General features: G+C 40.8%; 1 protein-coding gene across 1 annotated transcript in view; it reads left to right on the forward strand.

Moving 5' to 3' along the window:
* The window catches only part of hsdl2 (hydroxysteroid dehydrogenase like 2), a 160,835-nt gene that overhangs the window by 11,222 nt on the left and 127,639 nt on the right, over window positions 1-21,974 (forward strand). Inside the window, exon 2 of the mRNA XM_073048607.1 lies at window positions 3,648-3,811. Coding sequence (XP_072904708.1) covers window positions 3,648-3,811 — 164 coding nt within the window. The remainder of the gene's footprint in view (window positions 1-3,647; window positions 3,812-21,974) is intronic.

Here is a 21,974-nt window from a genome sequence, read left to right on the forward strand (position 1 = left end):
TTTTGCTGAGGTTAGAAGTTTTATTAATTGTCCTGATGAATGATGACCATTATTAGTGAAAATTACATACACTGCTGCTCTGCCATTCAGTGTTCTTTGCATCAGTGTACAAAGAACAACCAAGTAAGATTTACTTAAGATAGATTTTAGTGCGGGCCATGTATTACATTAAATATCTTCAAGGTTATCAGCCTTATTTTGAAATTCCACTTTTTCTCTGTAATCTGCACTGGCTCCAAGTTCCCAAATTCCCTCCCTAAAGAACTGTATTTTTCTGCCCCTCACTTGTAAGATGCTCATTAAAAGTTTCCTCCTTTATCAAGGCTTTAATCACTTGCCCAAGCATGTCTTGATATGTCTCCATGTCAGATTTTGTTTGATAATGCTTTTGACAAACGTCTTGTGTTTTGAATTATCAGCAGTCCTATTATAGTATAGGACTTTCTCTTCCAAAAAGAAAGTAAATCAGCTCTCCCTTATGACTTTGAAAAGATGTGGTTACTTTCTCATCCAATCAGAAGTGAAGCTTTGACTGGGAATCTCCTGGCAAGCCCCAGCACTTTTACAAGAAGCAGTTGGAGTTTGTAATGAACTGAGAATTTTCAAGCTGTGTGGCATTTTGGTAAAGTGTAGAGAGGATAGCTGCATGTAGTTGAAGACCAGAGCTGAGAGTTCATTGTTACGTCCTGCACCTCCTCTTGCTGTTGAGCCCAGACTTTTGGATCTTGTTCAGAGTATTTGGCTCAGACCCTCGAACCAGAGAATGGTGTCTGGGCTCAGCCACCGTATTGACTCTGGTTGCTCAAATAAATCATTGGACTGGAGCCTCCAGCCTGATTGCAAAGCTAAACCATGTTCATGGGCCAACATTGTGCTTATTGGTCCAATGCTCATCAAAGGATCCCAGACCCAGTTTCATATCCAGAGGCAGCAATAGGTTAACAAAAATGGACAGGAAAACTGTGGGGTACAGTGCTGGTGGCTTCAAGTGTATTGTATTTTTAAAGAGCTCATTGCAGAGCTGTTGCTGTTGGAATGCGTTTGGAATTTTGGAATTTCCATCTGTGTTACAGACTCTGGCCTGATTTTACTCTTGTTGAAGACATGTACATGTATATGAGCCTGAATAATTGCCAGATGTTGTGGTGCAGTGATTATTGATGGTCAGGAAGAAAGTATGTCCAGATTCTTGATAAGGACGAGTAGAACTATTTTGCCTTCCATGAGGAGGGTTTGGTTAGCAACTTTATAAAGAATATTTTGTGTGTGTTTATTTTCTTGAGTAGTCTGGAATTTATTGCATTTATTTATTTTTTACATTTGATTTTATATAGAGTGATATATAAAGGATCATATAGAGGATATAGAGTGAGGCCATTTGGCCTATTTGGTTTATCACAGCACTGAGCAATCCCATAAAAACTTTACTCCCCCACCTCCCCTTTTCCTGCAACTCACTCAGTGAGCATAATTTCACATATTGCAGTGTTTTCAGAAGAAAAAGTAAGATTTCAGGAATACATAATTATCAGATATTTTATGTTTTCTTCCAAAGATAATTTCATATATCGTTCGTATTTTCACAAGACTGTTTGGCCTGTTGAGCCTGATACAGTGGGGCATATCATTGCCTGGTTACAGCATTGGCATTGCTGATTTGCATATTTTATAATGTTCAAAATGCTACAAAATGCAGTTTGCTGGTGATGCAACATTAAATATAAACAGTTAAGATCATGAAGCAGTCAAAATTAAAAAGCAAGAAAAGGTCTGAATGCGCTTGTGGTTTCTGCAGCTTAGAGTAGGTCTTGGTGTGGCGATTGAATCAGCACATTCTTTCAGATAAATTGCAAGTTGTTTTTCTTTATAATTTCTTTAATGCCCTTTGTATATTGAACATTATCCCAATCCCTCCCACAATCCGGGCTATTTAATCTCCCAAAGCCTTGCTCTCTGTTATCAAACTGTTGGATTGAGGTTCCTAACTCCTGTTAACTGTGTCTGGCATTGGGTCAGTTTAAATAGTTGTAATGTGGTCACTTCTGTGACTGTGAAGTACTGTACCAACTTCTGGGAATGTCATTGAGATATGAGAAACTTCTGCTGGAACTGTAGAGTATAGTGTTTTCAATGGGAGCTCTGTTTGTAATTCATTGTCTGTCTACCATGCACCACCATACCTAAGTTGTCAAGAAAGGTAAAAGTAATGGAACTTGCTTTATGATGGAAAAGAAGACATTCAATTTTCTTGTTGAAAATAGGGAAGAGAATGAGTTTATTTAATTGTAACACTGCAGTTAGAAAGCTGAGTAATGTCCTGTATAAAGTCACTGGAGGTACTGTTGCATATGGCTAATTTTTTAGTGCATGTACATTTGTTTCTGAGACCTGAATTTGAATATGTCCCGAGGTGCTATGATGAAAGTACATTTGAGGCCAAGCTTTGGGAATAAAAGCTACAATTAAAAGGCTTTGAAAGTTGTGCTAAACTTTGTGTAAGTAGGAGTCAGGTTGAGGTTCACGTGGCGCATAGGCCTTTTGATCTGAATATTCATTTCTCTGCTGTCCTTTCTGTGTAATTCCTGGATGGATTTATTTGGTTAAGATTAGCTAGGGATTTGTGTAGGGTCCAACCACCCCAGTTAGCAATGTTCAAGTTATTTTCAACCCTTATGTACAAATGAGATTGACAGGATAGATTTTCTAGTGGCTGTATGCTTCTGCTGCTGTGTGTGGGAATTTGGTTCGCAGCAGTATCTGAATGGCTGAGTTAAATGTCTGGATTTAACTCCACATTGCCCTTGGTTGGCCTTCGTTTTTATTTAAATATATTACAAGGCAGCTGCATTCTTGGTTGTGAACTGTTTGTATTTTCAGGAATGCCATAAGCCGAGGAAGACCTGTGTTGTAGAAAGTAAAAATAATTTGCAAGTTTAGATACAATATCACACTCAGGATAATTGGAAAATAATTTGACCAGTCAGAGCGTTGAAGCAAATGACGTGAGTCTAAAGGAATTTCAAGTATGTTTCTGTAAACTGAGTTGCCAAAAGTATTGGTGCTGAGCTTAATTGAAAAGACATAATTAGGGCACTTTTATTCCAAGTTTGCAGTTCATTTCTGAGAATGTGCCAAGTTGCCCCGTTCTTGTGAAAATTCCAGAAAAGTGGCATAACTTCCTTCATTCCTGATGTCTGACAGATGTACTTTCAAAAATGGAGATTGTTCTGTGTAGATTAAATTTTACTGGAGCAAGGAGAGATTTCTGAATGTCCAAAAATTTTTGCATAGCGCAATTGACATAAGATGTATTTCTAAACCTCTTTTTGGACAAGACTTCAAAACTCCTCTCTCTGCTTGAATTGTCTTGCTAAACAGAAACAAACAATTATCACACTCCTGTTTTCTGAGTTCCTTCTGCTAGGCATGTAAAATACACTAGACTTCCATGCAAGGCATCAGTTGTCTGCTAACAGATGCATTGGGCTGCTTTCAACTCAGCCACATTCTAAAATGCAGTAACACAGTGCTCAAATAAAAGTCCATTCCTACTCATTTAATCTTTACTTCAACTTCAATAAAAAAATATTTCTATTTCAAAATGCACGGACAATCTCTAATGAATTTCTTCTTTTTATTACCCCCAGGAAACTTGCAGGTCGCACACTTTTCATTACCGGCGCCAGTCGTGGTATTGGGAAAGCAATTGCTTTGAAAGCAGCTAAAGATGGTGCCAATATTGTGATTGCCGCTAAAACTGCAGAAGCGCACCCCAAATTACCAGGCACGATATATACAGCAGCAGCAGAAAGTGAGTATTTGTTACTTAGGTTAGTCTAGGGAAAAATATAACATAAAAGCTAACAAATCATGCTGGAACTGTATATCTCATCAGTGAGACCTTACTGCTGTGGCCAATTCTGGGCACTACGATTCAGAAGAAAGCATGAAGGAAAAAGGTTTAAATGTATCTGCATTGAATTGCAGAGACACTGAACGGAACCAAATGCATAAGGTAGAGGGAAGAGCTGAGAATTCTATCCACCAAGGTTTTTAAAAATTAATGTGTCAAATTTGCTTGCTAAATATTATCAGATATTTGGTATTAATGAATTAGAATTTTATTTTGTTTTATTTAGAGATGCAGCACAGTAATAGGTCCTCCAGCCCAATAAGCCCATCTGCCCAATTACACCTCTGTGGCCAATTAACCCACTAACCCGTATGTATTTGGAACGTGGGAGGAAACTGGAGCACCTGCAGGAAACCCTCACGGTCACAGGGAGAACATAGAAACTTCTATCAGACAGCAGTGGGAAATAAACCCAGGTCCCTGGCATGCAAAGCTTCACACTAACCGCTACACTGCCATGCTGACCCAGTTTATAGTGTCTTTAACACAGTAATATGCTGCTTCATGTGCTCGTATTTGGTCACAGATGTCAGATTAAGAAATAATGAGGAGGTACAACAGTTAAGTTAAAATCAAGAGGCCAGAACTAGATGACTCTAGGGATGTTAAGATATAGTACAGGTCCACAATCCCTTATCCGAAATTCTGAAATCCGAGAAGCTCCGAAAACCAAATTTTTTTCATGGAGCGTGTCGTAACAAGGTTTGTTTGGCGCGTCAACAGCTGACGTCACTCAGGTGTGAGTTGGCAGCACTAGCAGAGACGGCCAGATGTCGGTTGTGGCTCAGCGCTCGTACCGGTTACACGTGCATTTGCTGCTCGTGTTCACTGTTGACTTTGTGTTTAATTTCACTGTGAAAATGTCAAAAAGAGCTGCAGATACCCCTATGGGTAACAATGACGAAAAAGAAAAGGAAGCATCTATCATTATCAATAATGCAGAAAGTGGAGTTATTGCAGAAGCTTGATCCTGAAGAATATGGTGTCAGAACTACCACTGTATGTGATTTAAAGAAACAGAAAGACCAGTTACTGAAGTTTTATAGTGACAGTGATGACCATAAACTAATGAAAAATAGGAAAACACTGCATAGGGCAAAAAATGAAGCTCTTGACCACGTGTTGATTGAGTGGATTAGACAACAAAGGAGTGAACATATGCCACTGAATGGCATGTTGATTATGAAACCAGCTGGAATACACCATGAAGAACTGAACATTGCTGCAATGGTGTTAAATGCAGATAAGCATGAAGATAATAGTGATGATGATGACATAGTGAACACCGGTGAAAAAATCCTCATAGACAATATGGTGAAAATGTGTGATCAGTTAATTGCTGGTCTTGAACAACATACATTTATCGGTGAGCAAGAGATTATGGCAGTTTACTCAGTTAAAGAGAGATTGCTTAGACATAAACCTTTGTTAATGAGACAGATGACACTTGAGGAAGTCTTTAAAAATGCCGTCTGTCATAGTGCTGCTTCATAACTTGAGAATCCTGTTCCTGGCCCATCATGTACCTGTAGAGTATTTAGCTTTGTTTGCCAGATGTAATGCAACTTAACTAGAGGTACCTGTGCGTATATAGCTTAGTTTGAACCTGTTTTGTCCTAGAGTGTCTACGTTCTGCATTTATTCCAATAAATCATTTACCATGTGTTGATTTGGTTCATTTGAAGCTGTATATTCTTATGCTTTATTGAATGTTTTTGTCGGAAATAAAATGTACTGGTGTAGTGGTCACCAACCTTTTTAAGCCCAAGATCCCCTACCTCGGCCTTAGTGAAAGGCAAGATCAACTCCAAATTGATTAGTTACACGCATGCGCAAATCAACCGGGGCAGTAAAGACCGGAAGTAAAACCCTGCAACCTGGAAGTAGAAATAATGTATGTACACCAGGGGTCACCACCCGTTTTTGCACCGTGGACCGGTTTAATATTGACAATATTCTTGCGGACTGGCCGATGGGGGTGGGGTGGTGTTAAACACGACCGGAATACAGCGATACTCGAAGCAGGTTCCTTATGTCAGACTATTCCGCAATTTAGTTTTCGTGGCTCTCGGCTGCTGTCCCACTTGCTCACGTTTTTTTCCGCTGGAAAAACTCAGTGGGTTTGTCTTTAAGTGCAGGGTGCTCAAAGTCAAGGTGCCGAAGCAGTTTTGAGGGCTTCATTGCCTCATTAGACAGCCTACCAGCCCGCTAGACGCCTTGGCTAGGTGCGGCTGTTCCCGTGGCAGGGCCGCGGCGATTGCAGTCCGGAGAGCGGGTGACTGAGCAAGGAGTGCAACAGGGTGCCCGCCTGCCCCCCTTGTAGGATCTTTCGGCCGACAAAAGTTTTTTTCAGTAGATCGCAGTGGAGTAGCTGCTCTGCTACTTACGAAACCCTGAGCCCGAATCAGGTTGTCTGCGAATATTTTAGCACTGGGTTCCCTGCGAACATTTGGTGTGCTAAGCAGGTTCAGAGGCGGCGCCCATCTGTCCGCGCTACGGGCCAATAGCAACGGCGCTTCCCGCCAGCCTCCCGAGACCAACCAGTGATCCCAGGTGCAAGGGTATCACTGCGTTTAGGCGACTGATGACCTCGCGTGCATTCAAGTTCAACAGTGGGAGTGACAGGGAATGAGGAAAGGTGCAGCTGACTCATATCGTTTGCTTGCGGCCCGGTGGTTGGGGACCACTGAAGTACACTGTGTAGTGTGGAGGAGCTACACGCATGCGCACTGGGCAGAAAGAACGGAACCAAAACCCCGCAACCCGGAAACAATCTCTCAGCAGTATTTGTGTATTTTTCATTTTTTTCGGGATCTACTGGGAAAGTCTCAAAGATCGACGGGTTAGCGACCACTATACTAGTGTATTTAGATAGATAGATAGATACTTTATTCATCCCCATGGGGAAATTCAACTTTTTTCCAATGTCCCATACACTTGTTGTAGCAAAACTAATTACATACAATACTTAACTCAGTAAAAAAAATATGATATGCATCTAAATCACTATCTCAAAAAGCATTAATGATAGCTTTTAAAAAGTTCTTAAGTCCTGGCGGTTGAATTGTAAAGCCTAATGGCATTGGGGAGTATTGACCTCTTCATCCTGTCTGAGGAGCATTGCATCGATAGTAACCTGTCGCTGAAACTGCTTCTCTGTCTCTGGATGGTGCTATGTAGAGGATGTTCAGAGTTTTCCATAATTGACCGTAGCCTACTCAGCGCCCTTCGCTCAGCTACCGATGTTAAACTCTCCAGTACTTTGCCCACGACAGAGCCCGCCTTCCTTACCAGCTTATTAAGACGTGAGGCGTCCCTCTTCTTAATGCTTCCTCCCCAACACGCCACCACAAAGAAGAGGGCGCTCTCCACAACTGACCTATAGAACATCTTCAGCATCTCACTACATTCATTGAATGACGCCAACCTTCTAAGGAAGTACAGTCGACTCTGTGCCTTCCTGCACAAGGCATCTGTGTTGGCAGTCCAGTCTAGCTTCTCGTCTAACTGTACTCCCAGATACTTGTAGGTCTTAACCTGCTCCACACATTCTCCATTAATGATCACTGGCTCCATATGAGGCCTAGGTCTCCTAAAGTCCACCACCATCTCCTTGGTCTTGGTGATATTGAGACGCAGGTAGTTTGAGTTGCACCATATCACAAAGTCCTGTATCAGTTTCCTATACTCCTCCTCCTGTCCATTCCTGACACACCCCACTATGGCCGTGTCATCAGCGAACTTCTGCACATGGCAGGACTCCGAGTTATATTGGAAGTCTGATGTGTACAGGGTGAACAGGACCGGAGAGAGTACGGTTCCCTCCGGCGCTCCTGTGCTGCTGACCACCGTGTCAGACCTACAGTCTCCCAACCGCACATACTGAGGTCTATCTGTCAAGTAGTCCACTATCCAATCCACCATGTGAGAGTCTACTCCCATCTCCGTTAGCTTGTGCCTTAAGATCTTGGGCTGGATGGTGTTAAAGGCACTAGAGAAGTCAAGGAATGTAATCCTCACAGCACAACTGACCCCATCTAGGTGAGAGAGAGAGAGGTCTATGATCTATTTATGGTCTATAATTATCCCACTATTTCATTTATCAGTATATTACTCAATAAATAAATTGTAATACTATTTTAAAAGAGCGCGGATCAGGAAAACCCGGAAGTTCTTTCTCCAGCACTTGTTGTTTGAACATGTACAGACATTTTTCTTGTCATTATTCCCTAAATTATACAGTATAACAACTAATTACATAGCATTTACATTGTATTAAGGTATTATAAGTAATCTAGAGATGATTTAAAGTATACGGGAGGATGTGCATAGGTCTGGGGCTCTCCTGGGTCCTAAGGTCCACCCGCACTGAGACAGTTTAATTATCAATATAATTATCAATTTTCTGAAATCCGAAAAATTCTGAATTCCTAAATGCAACTGGCCCCAAGGATTTTGGATAAGGGATTGTGGTCCTGTACATGGAGGGGATGTTGAAAATCAGAAACAAAGTAACAGGGCATTGGAAGAGTTTGTAAATGAAAATGAGAGTTTTGAAATAAAGGTACTTGTCTGAATTTGGGCCAAGGTTTGGAGATAAATCATTTATTTAAAATGAAAATTGCGCATAAATGACGGTTATGAATAGAAATAGTTTACTTTATTTCTTTTTATTATTATTCCTTATTTTGTTCAGGTTAAAAATCTGTCCCATCAAATGAATACTGAACTTATTAATCTTTAATTTTGAACCAAAAATTGCTTTCTCTACCAAAGCCATGAAAAGGATGATATCTGCTACTTTATGAAATACTGCTTATGTGTTTGTTGCACGTCACCGACCAGAGAACCAATTCAGATCTTGGTTCCTGCTGTTCTGAGGCAAATGAAGTCCCCTTCCACTTGTCCAAGCAATAGAGCTGCAGCTCTCTTCTGTCTAAATCTTACCTAGCATTTTTTAGCAGATCTATTTCTTAACCTAGTAGAATCAACAAGCATCTCCTGACGTCTCAAGAGTATAGCACAGATATTTTGTATCAATGTATTTATATCTCAGTGGGGTGAAGTTCATGGGCACTAGATAAATACTGGTATGTTGTTTATTGAGCCATTTTCTTCATTGGTTAGTCATTACAAGCAGGCCATTTGATCATGTGAATTCTCATACCTTTTCTTTAGTCTTGACTGCAGAGCCAGAGGCTCCAAATCTGTACCTCCTTTTATGCACACTTTGGAAGGGAGAATTACACTGCCTATGTGAATTCCCACAGTGACCCAGTGATTTTTATCTCAGAGGCTAAAGTCAGAATATCTTTCAAGAAGGTGAATCCTCATAAGGTGTCACGTTCCGTTGATATAGCTGGTGCTAAAAATCTGTGCTGCCCATTTGGCTGGTGTATTCAAGGACATTCCTACCTATTTCAGACAGACAGACGGACATACTTTATTGATCCCAGGGAAATTGGGTTTTGTTACAGTCACACCAACCAAGAATAGTGTAGAAATATAGCAATATAAAACCATAAATAATTTAATAATAATAAGTAAATTATTCCAAGTGGAAATAAGTCCAGGACCAGCCTATTGGCTCAGGGTGTCTGACACTCCGAGGGAGGAGTTGTAAAGTTTGATGGCCACAGGCAGGAATGACTTCCTATGACGCTCAGTGTTGCATCTCAGTGGAATGAGTCTCTGGCTGAATGTACTCCTGTGCCTAACCAGTACATTATGGAATGGATGGGAGATAGTGTCCAAGATGGCATGCAACTTGGACAGCATCCTCTTTTCAGACACCACCGTCAGAGAGTCCAGTTCCACCCCCACAACATCACTGGCCTTACGAATGAGTTTGTTGATTCTGTTGGTGTCTGCTACCCTCAGCCTGCTGCCCCAGCACACAACAGCAAACATGATAGCACTGGCCACCACAGCCTCGTAGAACATCCTCAGCATCGTCCAGCAGATGTTAAAGGACCTCAGTCTCCTCAGGAAGTAGAGACGGCTCTGACCCTTCTTGTAGACAGCCTCAGTGTTCTTTGACCAGTCCAGTTTATTGTCAATTCGTATCCCCAGGTATTTGTAATCCTCCACTGATGCTCTTCAAAAGCGCATCAGTTGTACTGGTGCCCAAGAAGAGTACCAGTATGATTGAGGGTGAACTGCCTCAATGACAATTGCCTGGTAGTACTCACATCAACGGTAATGAAGCAATTTAAGAGGCTGGTCATGGCTAGAATTAACTCCTGCCCAAGCAAGGACCTGGAGCCTTTGCAGTTTGTCTGCCATAACAACAGGATGTAATCTCACCAACTCTCCACCTAGGAGCACCTAGAAAACAGCAAAGCATATGTCAGTCTGCTTTTTATTGAGAACATCTTGGCATTCAATACCATCTTTCCTCAGTACTAATCAACAAGCTTCAAAACCCGAGTCTCTGAGCCTCCATCTACAACTGGATCCTGAACTTCCTTATCAAGAGACCAAACTTAGTGCATATCAGAAATAACATCTCTTCTTTGCTGACAATTAGCACAAGCACATCTCAAGGATGTGTGCTCAGCCTACAGCTCTACTCTCATGACTGTGTGGCTAGACACAGCTCAAATTCCAACTACAAATTCGCCACTGTTGTCAGCAGAATCTCAAGTGGCAATATGGTGGTGTACAGGAGTGAGATTGGCTGGTTGAGTAGTGTCGCAACAATAACCTCTTATTCAATGTCAGCAAGACCAAGTAATTGATTGGGGACTTCAGGAAGGGAGAACACACACCAATTCTCTGTTGTAACTTGGTTTATACTCTTTTCACATATTTTATATAGTGGTGCTAGGTAGTTTGTGAACCCTGTGAAATTTTCTCTATTTCTGCATAAGTATCACTTAAAATGTGATCAGATCTTCATGTAATTCCTAAAGGGAACCCAATTAAATAAATAACACAAAAACATTATACTTCTTCAAGGGAGATGAGGCTGAGTACAGGGCTACGGTGGGAAACTTTGTCACATGGTGTGAGCAGAATCATTTGCAGCTTAATGTGAAAAAGACTAAGGAGCTGGTGGTGGACCTGAGGAGGGCTAAGGCACCGGTGACCCCTTTTTCCATCCAAGGGGTCAGTGTGGATATGGTGGAGGATTACAAATACCTGGGGATACGAATTGACAATAAACTGGACTGGTCAAAGAACACTGAGGCTGACTACAAGAAGGGTCAGAGTTGTTTACTTCCTGAGGAGACTGAGGTCCTTTACATCTGCTGGATGATCTGTGGTGGCCAGTGCTATCATGTTTGCTGTTGTGTGCTGGGGCAGCAGGCTGAGGGTAGCAGACACCAACAGAATCAACAAACTCATTCGTAAGGCCAGTGATGTTGTGGGGGTGGAACTGGACTCTCTGACGGTGGTGTCTGAAAGAGGATGCTGTCCAAGGTGCATGCCATCTTGAACAATGTCTCCTATCCACTCCATAATGTACAGGTTAGGCACAGGAGTACATTCAGCCAGAGACTCATTCCACTGAGATGCAACACTGAGCGTCATAGGAAGTCATTCCTGCCTGTGGCCATCAAACTTTACAACTCCTCCCTCGGAGTGTCAGACACCCTGAGCCAACAGGCTGGTCCTGGACTTATTTCCACTTGGCATAATTTACCTATTATTATTTAATTATTTATAGTTTTATATTGCTATATTTCTACACTATTCTTGGTTGGTGCGACTGTAACGAAACCCAATTTCCCTTGGGATCAATAAAGTATGTCTGTCTGTCATTTATTTATTGAGAAAAAAAGTCCAATTTTACATGTATTTGTTGGAAAAAGTATGTGAACCTTTGCTTTCAGTAACTGGTGTGAACCCCTTGTACAGCAGTAACTTCAACCAAACATTTCCGGTAAATGCTGATCAGTCCTGCACATCGGCTTGAAGGAATTTTAGGTCAATTCTCCTTATAAAGCTGCTTCAGCTTTGGTATGTTGGTGGGCTTCCTTGCATGAACTGCTTGCTTCAGGTCCTTCCACAACATTTTAATAGGATGAAAGTCAGAACTTTGAGTTGGCCATTCCATAACATGAATTTTCTTCCTTTTAAACCATTCTGTTGTTGATTTACTCTTGTCTTTCAGATCATTGTCTTGTTGCGTTATCCAACTTCTATTAAGCTTTAGGTGACGGACTACTACCCATACATTCTCCTGTAAAATGTCTCGATACAATTTTGAATTCACTGCAGATGTCCAGGCCTTGAGGCAGCAAAGCAGCCCCAAACCACGATGCTCCTTCTACCATGCTTCAAAGTTGGGATAAGGTATTGGTGTGCAGTGCCCTTTTTCTTCCAACATAGCAGTGTGCATTTCTGCCAAAAAGTTCAACTTTTGTCTCACCTGTCCACAGAACATTATCCCAGAAGCATTGTAGAACATCCAGGTGGTCTTCTGCAAATTTAAGACATGCAGCAATTTTATTTTTTGGAGAGCAGTGGTTTCCTCCATGAACACTATTCTTGTTCGGTATTTTTCTTATCGTGGACACGTAAACAGAGACTTTAGCAAGATCTAGAGTTCTGCAGGTCTTTTGCTGCTATCCTTTGGTTCTTCTTCACCTCCTTCAGCATTGCACACTGTGCTCTTGGTGTGATCTTTGCAAGACGCCCACTCCTAGGGAGAGTAGCAACAGTACTGAGTTTCTTCCACTTGCAGACAATTTCTCTTCCTGTGGACTGATGAACACTCAGGTCTTTAGAAATGCTTTTGTGGCCTTTTCTGGCTTCATGTATCTCTCCAATTCTTCTAAAGTCCTCTGAAAGTTGTTCTGACTGAGATATAGTGCACATAAACAAATCTTTCTTGAGAAGAGCAGGCTCTGTCAGAAACCTGATAATTTTTCTCAATAAATAAATGAACAAGTATAATGTTATAGAACATAGGAATTTACAGCACATTACAGGCCCTTGGCCCACAATGTTGTACCGACCATGTAACCTGCCCTAGAAACTGCCTAGAATCTCATTACTGCAGAACCCTCTAATTTTTAAGCTCCATGTACCTATCTAAGAGTCTCTTAAAAGACCCTATTGTATCTACCTCTACCACCATATCTGGCAGTGCATTCCACACACCCACCACTCTCTGTGTGGAAAAACTCTCTGACATCCCCCTTGTACCTACTTCCAAGCACCTTAAAACTATGCCCCCTTGTGTTAGCCATTTTGGCCCTGGGGAAAAAGCCTCTAGTTATCCACACAATCAATACCTCTTATTATCATCTTATACATCTCTATCAGGTCACCTCTCATCCCCCGTCGCTCCAAGGGGAAAAAGCCAAGTTCACTCAACCTATTCTCATATGGCATTCTCTCCAATCCAGACAACACCCTTGTAAATCTCTTCTGTACTCTCTCTCTATATAGTAGCCACATCCTTCTTTTAGTGAGGTGACCAGAACTGAACACAGTACTCGAAGTGGGGTCTAATTAAGATCTTATATAGCTGTAACATTACCTTAAGGCTCTTGAACTCAATCCCATGGTTGATGAAGGCCATCACACCATACACCTTCTTAACAACACTGTCAACCTGTGCAACAGCTTTGAGTGTCCTATGGACACAGACTCCATGATCTCAGTTCTCCTCTGTACTGCCAAGAGTCTTACCATTGTAACTCTTGCTTCGGCTAGCGGCTTAATATAGGGGTTGATAATCCCTGGCCTGGCCAAACTTAAGAAATCTCGTTTGGGTGGAAGCTGCGCGATGTGTCCCCTGTTACAAATCAGTACCACAAAATAACAAACAGTACACAATCTGCGATTAAACGATTAAACTTTATAATTCTTACTTTGACTATACGGTTAGTGAAGAAACGAAAAAAAGAAAAGAAATAATGGGCCCAATCTTATTAAACAGTTTGTTGCGCAAAGTTGGAGTTCACTGATAATCGATCGTTCACCATCAACCTCCTCCAATTATCGCTGCCCTTCAGACCTTCGCTCTGAGTCCACCCCGTCCGGTGGTAGACCAACTCTCTCCATTTGTGTGTTCTTTCCTCATCTCTCCCCGGCAAAAGCCCGCAAAAAATCTCCTTCCAGATTCACAAGACAGAGCAACAAAATCCTGAATGACTAACATGCATACCACAGTCCTGTTATCTCCAGCCATAACCCAAACATTGCTACTACAGAGAAACCGTTACCTCAGCAGTGAACATTACAGAAAAGCCATTTCATTAGCCTTAGCAGTGAAACATTACAGAGAAGTCATTACAGTGCGTTACACCATTAATATTATGTTCTGATTTCAAATTTGAACTACTAAAATGAACCACTTCACACTTATCTGGGTTGAACTCCGTCTGCCATTTCTCAGCCCAGTTCTGCATCCTATTGATGTTCCACTGTAACCTTGACAATTCTCCAGACTATCTACAACACCCCCAACTTTGGTGTCATTAGCAAACTTGCTAACCCACCTTTCTACTTCCTCATCCAGGTCATTTATAAAAATTACAAAGAGGAGGAGTCCCAGAACAGATTTCTGCAGAACACCACTGGTCACTGACCTCCATACAGAATACGAACCATTTACAACCACCCTTTGCTTTCTGTGGGCATGCCAGTCTGGATCCACAAAGCAAGGTCTCCTTGGATCCCATACCTCATTACTTTCTGAATGAGCCTTGCGTGGGGAAACATATCAAGTGCCTTACTGAAATCCATATACACTAGATCCACTGCTCTACCTTCATTAATGTGTTTTGTTACATCCTACATAATTCATTCAGGCTTGTAAGGCACAACCTGCCCTTGACAAAGCCATGCTGACTAGCTCTAATCAGATTATGTCTCTCCAAATGCTCATAAATCCTGCCTCTCAGGATTGTCTCCAACAACTTGCCCACCACTGATGTAAGACTCACTGGTGTATCATTTCCTGGGTTATCTCTACTCCCTTTCTTGAACAAGGGAACAACATTTGCAACCTTTCAATCCTCTAGTATTTCTCCTGTCCCTATTGATGATGCAAAGGTCATCGTCCGAAGCTCAGCAATCTCCTCCCTCGCTCCCCATGGTAACCTGGGGTATATCTTGTCCAGTCCTGACAACTTATCTAACTTAATACCTGCAGTCCAGTGTTTCAGTCAGTTGTAAGTCATCCCCACAATTGCTAAGGTCCCATTCACTGGTGGATATTGAAGCAAAGTAGTCATCAAGTACCTTTGCTGCCTCCTCTGGCTCTGTGCACATGTTTCCACTGTTGCATCTGATTGGTCCTATTCTCATATGATTCATGCTCTTGCTCTTCACATACTTGTAGAATGCCTTGGGGTTTTCCTTAGTCCTGCTTACCAAAGCCTTCTCTTGGCTCCTTCTAACTCTCCTAATTTCATTCTTGAGCTTCCTAGCTTTCTAGAGCTCTAACAGTACCTCATTTCATGAATCTTTCGTAAGCTTTTCTTAACTAGATTTTCTATATCCTTTGTACACCATGGTTCTTTTACCCTACCATCCTTTCCCTGTCTCAGTGGAACATATCTGGCACACTCAGCAGCCATTCCTGCCACTGAGGCATCCAAGTCTCTGTAATTGAAGTGAATTGACTTTATTTCTTACATCCTTCATATACAAGAGGAGTAAAAATCTTTCTGTTACGTTTCCATCTAAATGTGCCATGTTCAATCAAAGTAATTAATAACTTATAATAAATAGAACAGTCAATGTCATATAGAGTCATATATGTAATGTATGTCAATGTCCACAATGTCATAGTTCTATGTATTGATCCACGCTCTAAGTTCATCCACCTTATTTATGATACTCCTTGCATTAAAATAGACACATCTCAAGCCATCAGGCTGAGTGCATCTTTGCTCTATCATCTGCCTATCCTTCCTCATAAACTCCCTTCAGGCTGTCTCTACTTGTGCGTCAACTGCCCCATCCTCTGGCTTTTCACTTCCCTGGAAATCCAATTTGAGCCCTCCCAATAGGATTAGTGAACCTCACTCCCAGGATATTGGTTCCCCTGCAGTTCAGGTGCAACCTGTCCCACTTGAGCAGATCACCCCTTCCCTAAAAAAGGTTCCAATGATCCAAGAACTTGAAACCTTGCCCCCTGCACCATCTCCTCAGCCACTCATTCATCTGCACTATCTTCCTATTCTGACCTTCTTTAGCTTGTAGCACCGGGAGTAATCCGGAGAATGCCCCCCTTGGTTACCTCCTTCCTAACTCCCTAAACTTGCTGTGCAGGACCTTTATCTCTCTCTTGCCTGTGTCATTGGTACCAACATGTCCCATGACCTCTAGCTGCTCACCACCCTCTTCTGCAACCACTCAGGACAACCTAGACCTCAGCACCCAGGAGGCAACACACTATCCTGGTGTCTCTTTTACTGCTGCAGAATCTTGTATCTGTCCCCGTAATTATCATGTCCCTATGTCTATTGGTCTGCCTGACTTCACCCTCTCCTTCTGAGGCTCAGAGCCAACCACAGTGCTATTGGTCTGGCTGCTGCTGCCTTGCCCAGATAGGACATCCCCCTCAGCAGTGTTCAAAGGGGTATACCTGTCGCTGAGGGGGATGGCCACAGGAGGACCCTGCACTGTCTTCTTTCTCCCTTTACCTCTCTCAGTGTTCACCTGTCTACTCCCTGAATTCTGCACTCTGGGTGTAACCACATGCTCAAAAGTCGTATCTATCAATTGCTCTGTTTGCCAGATGATCCTAAGTTCATCCACCTCCAGCTCCTTAATGCCGTCTCATGAGTTGGAGATGGCTGCATTTCCTGCAGGTGTAGTCATCAGGGAGACTATCAGGTTCCATGAATTCCCACATCCTACAGGAGGAGCATTCCACTGCCATATCTGCCATCTGGCCTGCACTGCGCAATGGGCAACCAAGTCCAAATCTTCTAACCTGTTTCTTTGGCCTCAGCCTCTTCTCGTCAAAGTCTCTTGAGTCAAAGCCTGACGCTCCTGCTCTTACCGCTGGCTTACTCCTAACAGTGGCTGCCCTGCTTGTCGCTTCAATACTTTTATTCACTTCGCAGTGTTCTGCTCCCACTGCTAATTGGGCCTCTGGAATCAGCGTCATTTTCTAGTGTTATTTATTTAATTAGAATTTCACTATCTAATTTTTGGACTTGTATGAAGATCTGATCACATTTATGCAGAAATAGAAAAAATCTATAGGGTTCACAAGCTTTCTAGCACCACTGTATCTGCATTTATTGTCTCATTGCTGCATGGCCTTGAGCAGGTCATGGTGAATTGCTGCCTTAAGTAGTTGCATTCTCAAGATGTGAAACATTACCATGGTGCTATGAGGTTAGGAGTTCCTGGCCATGATCCATTGCCAAGGTCAGGGTGACTTAAGGCAACAAAGTTTGTTGATGGTTTCTTATGCACACATTTTGTCTTCCTCTGTGGCAGAGGAAATGTCCAGTTTTGTATTACTTGTTTGTCTTGAAACTAACTTCTTATATCTTATCATGGTTATAGAAGATACAGGAAGACTTCTCCCACATGTTTATTTGTTGATGGTCATTTGTTCCCATGCTGTTGCTGAGTTAAAGCGGTTATGTGATAAATGAGCTGCAGAATCTTGTTTTAGATTGACCTTTCTCTACATGTTGCAATTCATAGTGTTTGACATTCTGTTTACAAGCTAATAAAAGCTGTTGACAGGATTGAATGGTTGAATATGCAAATCCTGCTTGGTTTTCATGGTTTTCAGCATATTTGTTGACCAGTTTCAGATAGAAATCAGTTAGAAGTCTGTGTCAATCCTGCATATGAAGCTGCAGTCCATTATGGCAAGTCTTTTGTAATGCCTTATCTTTAGATAATAAATCTCTAGTTTCTGCCAGTGATGAGTAATTTGGTGTATTTTGTGATAGATCTTTAAGCCAAACTGATCTTTATGGCTGCTCCCTTTCCTCATCTCCTAATTGGGTGACGAGAAAACTAAAATTGTTCTTAGAAATTCTAATAAGACAGAAAGACAGACAGACATACTTTATTGATCCCGAGAGAAATTGGGTTTCATTACAGCCACACCAAGAATAGTGAAGAAATATAGCAATATAAAACCATAAATAATTAAATAATAATAAGTTAATCATGCCAAGTGGAACTAAGTCCAGGACCAGCCTATTGGCTCAGGGTGTCTGACACTCTGAAAGGGAATAATTGGTAAGGGCTCTCCCTTGAACACTTTAATATTCCCTACTTTGAGAGAGAGTACAAATTTGAATTGTAGCTCAGAGCAAAAGCAAGGCTTTTTTTTCTTTCTGCCTCCTTCATCCTACACTATAATCTGGTTCATAACTAGGATTGTAAACGAAGCATTGATTTGAGAGAAGAACTGTAGAATGTTAGATAGGTGCAATATTCTTTCACGTTCCTGGTTCCTTGTGAAAGTTAATTATGGAGATTAAGCCAAGGATTGTGTTCAACTTTTCGTCACCTGCTTTTGTTTTGCAGCTTGGATTTGGGTGAAAGCCTCATTAATATTGGTGTACACTCTTTTAAAGTATGGAGTTTATTCAAGTGTTGAAATATGATTGCACTTTTTCAAAGTGGTTCTGTTGAAATAGTTTACTGACCTTGACATTCTGATCATGATTCTGTCTATTACATTGTATGAAGGAAGCTCCTACTGTTTACACAATCCCTGGATGAAGGATGTTTTTTTTGTATTCCTTTGGGGAGGCAATTCCTTTGGCTCACTTTTCTGCATTTTGGATTGGGGATTAAGGGAAATGTACATTAATAAGGTTTGGAATTCATGTGATAAAAACTTTTCACTGGATCCCATTGAGACACATTGTACATTGCAACATTTAAGTGGCTGGTATTTTGATAGTCTTTATTTGCAGTGGATATGAAATATTTTAATTTGGTGGTCTCCTCAATTCTGTACTTTAGAACTTGAAGTTTAGAATGAAATTAGTCAAAAGTAGGATTATATTTCATAAAGTTTATTTTATGCTAATTTATTTTGTATATTATAATACAGGTGTCCCCCGCTTTACGAATGTTTGCTTTACGCAGCTTCGCTTTTACAAAAGACCTATATTAGTAAACTGTTTTCGCATTACAAAGAGGATTTTCGCTTTTACGAAAATTTTTCCCATATAAGTTAATGGTTCTTTGCTTTACACCATTTTGGCTTATGAAAGGTTTGATAGGAACACTCTACCTTTGTAAAGGGGGGGGGGGGGGAACACCTGTACATAAAATGAGTTTTCAGAAAATATCATCTCATAAGCAAATATGATCATTTTTGCAATCTTGACACTTTACTTGCAACAAGGGAATGCTGACTTCTGCACTGTCGATAGAGAAAGATCAAGCAACAGTGGGAGACTTGGATAGAGGAATACAAGATGACAAGAGGCATAGATAAGAGTGGATAGTAAGTGACATTTTCCCAGGATGGAAATAGCTGATATGAAAGGGCATAATTTTAAGGTGATTGTAGGACAGAGAATTACACTGAGAATGGTAGGTGCATGGAACATGCTGCCAGTGGTTGTGGTAGAGACAAACACATTAGGGATTGTGGATAGATAGGCATGTGGATGATACAAAATTCGAGGGCTACATGGGAAGGAAGGATTAAATTGATCTTAAGATAGTTTAAAAGGTTGATACAATATCTTGGATCGAAGGACGTGACCTGTGCTGTAATGATCTATGTTATCAGCTTAAGCTACACTGAAATAAATTTTGGGCAAATGCCTACCTAGAGAGTGGTGATAATGTGGAATGTGTTACAGTGATCAATTGTATTTTAGAATGTATTTTTAGAATTGTATATTACAATGTGTATTTTAGGGGAAATTTGTTAAATGTACAAGAAATAAAGTAACAGCCGAGTTACTGGTGGAGGTGAAGATGAGGTTGCGAGATCTGTATAAATGCAGTCATTGACCATGGATTGAATGGCATATTTTCATGCTATTTTATGTAGTTCTGTCCTATTTTAGGTGTGTTAAATTAGCTTTCAAATATATCCCCTTAAACCTTTTGTTTATTCGCAGCCAGCATTTTCTTTTAGTTTGTTTGTATCTTACCTATTTCCCCTGAAGAGAGGGTTGTGACCAGCTTCTTGTGCTACCTTGTAGGGGCTTGGTACCGTTCAGCTATTTCTTATTTTGGGTATTTCACGGGGAAATTAAATCTTTTACGCAGCCAAGTTCATGTGTGTCTCAGACACCTGATGGGACCAGAGGCCAAGGTGAGGATGCCAGATTCTATTTTGTGTACTGACAATGTAATACAGCCAACACCTATCTGTAAATCAGCCTGGAATTTAAATTAACATTTTGTTTTCCCTTTACCATCATCTCGCATAAACAACCACAAATCTGGAATGTACTTTTTGGCTATGAGTTTTAAGGCCACTTTGTGCTCTTGGCATTTATGAATTATTCTATCCTTGGGGAGCATCTGATGAATTGTCACTTTGTTGTAGAGGCAGTGAAATACGTATTAATGTACAAATGGTCATGATATGAGCAGAACAATAATGTGACATTCCTGTTGTCATTTTTATTACCTTTTAGATTTTCTTGCATACATTTTGTTTGTTTTGATTATCTTGGAATCAAAGTGAAGAATGCCTTATTAGGGAATATTATGGCTTGTTTCAGCTGGAAGGATGGAGTGGTTTTGTATCTTGATGAGACTTTTTCTGATGAACTTGATCTTACTATTGTCTCATTTAATTGGCTATTATATCTTGTTTATAAGTTTTTGTTTTCATGTTAGTGTTACATTTGATGATCTGTGTTTAAATCTCATGTTCTGTAGCAGAATTATTAACTATTATAGATTTGGAGGTTTCTTTGTGTCTTTAACCTTCACCTTTGCTCCTGTACTTCTCAAAGTTTTAGAACTGGATTTCAACTAATTAAAGACTTCATGACTTGTTGAAAATGCATTGATATAAACTTAATAGCATGGAACAAATGGATGACAAATCAGCACAAAACTCTTGTGCATTTAACATAGAAAAGAACGACAAGAAGGTTAAGACGGGTAAAATCGGAAATGGACGCTGTGAGAAAGTGGATATTATTTAAGAGGGGTGGTAAAAGGTTTAATCAAAAGGAATGAATTTAGTAGGATTGAGAAGAGGAAAATTCTGATGTTTCTTAATCTGTTGAAGGTGGGCCACAATTCTTTAGAGATCTAAGATGCCACATAAGAAGGAAGTAGAAGTGTACTAAGTGTTATTTATTTATTTATTGGCATAAAGCACAGCATAGGCCCTTCTAGCCCTTTGAGTCATGCTGCCCAGCCATCCCCTGATTTAATCCTATCCTAATCACAGGACAGTTTACAATGAATGTCCAGTTAACCTATCAACTGGTACGTCTTTGGACTGTGGGTGGAAACCGGAGCACCCAGAGGAAACTCACACAGTCACGAGCAGAACATACAAACTCCTTACAGGCAGCAGTGCGAATTGAACCCTGGTCACCTATACTGTAAAGCATTATGCTAACCATTATGCTACTGTGCCACCCTGTAGAAGAGCCAATTGAATAATATAGTATTTTACCTGATTAAATTTTCCTTAAGTAAATGTTAACTTGCTAAAAAGTTTCATTCAGTTGTGTGATTTATCCAGTGTATATTAATGCCTTTGAGTTTGTTTATGAAGAATAATGAATTTACACAAGAAGCGACATTAAATACTTTACCTCTTAGCCAGTCAGCTCTTAAATCTTGACAGACTTTGACAAATTAAGAAATGACAATGGCTTCTTGACATGTAGAATCATCACTTTTCTTGCTGCGAGATGTTAACCATAGTTCTATTTTATGAGTTGCTATAGCCTAGGAAATATTGAGCACTGTTCAAAGAAGATCTTGGCATTTGCTCAGTGTTCGGAATCACAATTTTTCCTCGCTCAATGCTACTAAAACTGATATATTTTTATTCACCTCTTTGTTCTCAGTGGGTCTGGCCATACAAATTTACCACATCAGCTTCCTTAATAGATTCATTTTATTTTGGCAGTGAATTATTGCATCTGAAGCATGAAAGGATATAAATCCA

This window comes from Hemitrygon akajei, chromosome 6 (assembly GCF_048418815.1).
Source record: "Hemitrygon akajei chromosome 6, sHemAka1.3, whole genome shotgun sequence".
Taxonomy (NCBI): Eukaryota; Metazoa; Chordata; class Chondrichthyes; order Myliobatiformes; family Dasyatidae; genus Hemitrygon; species Hemitrygon akajei.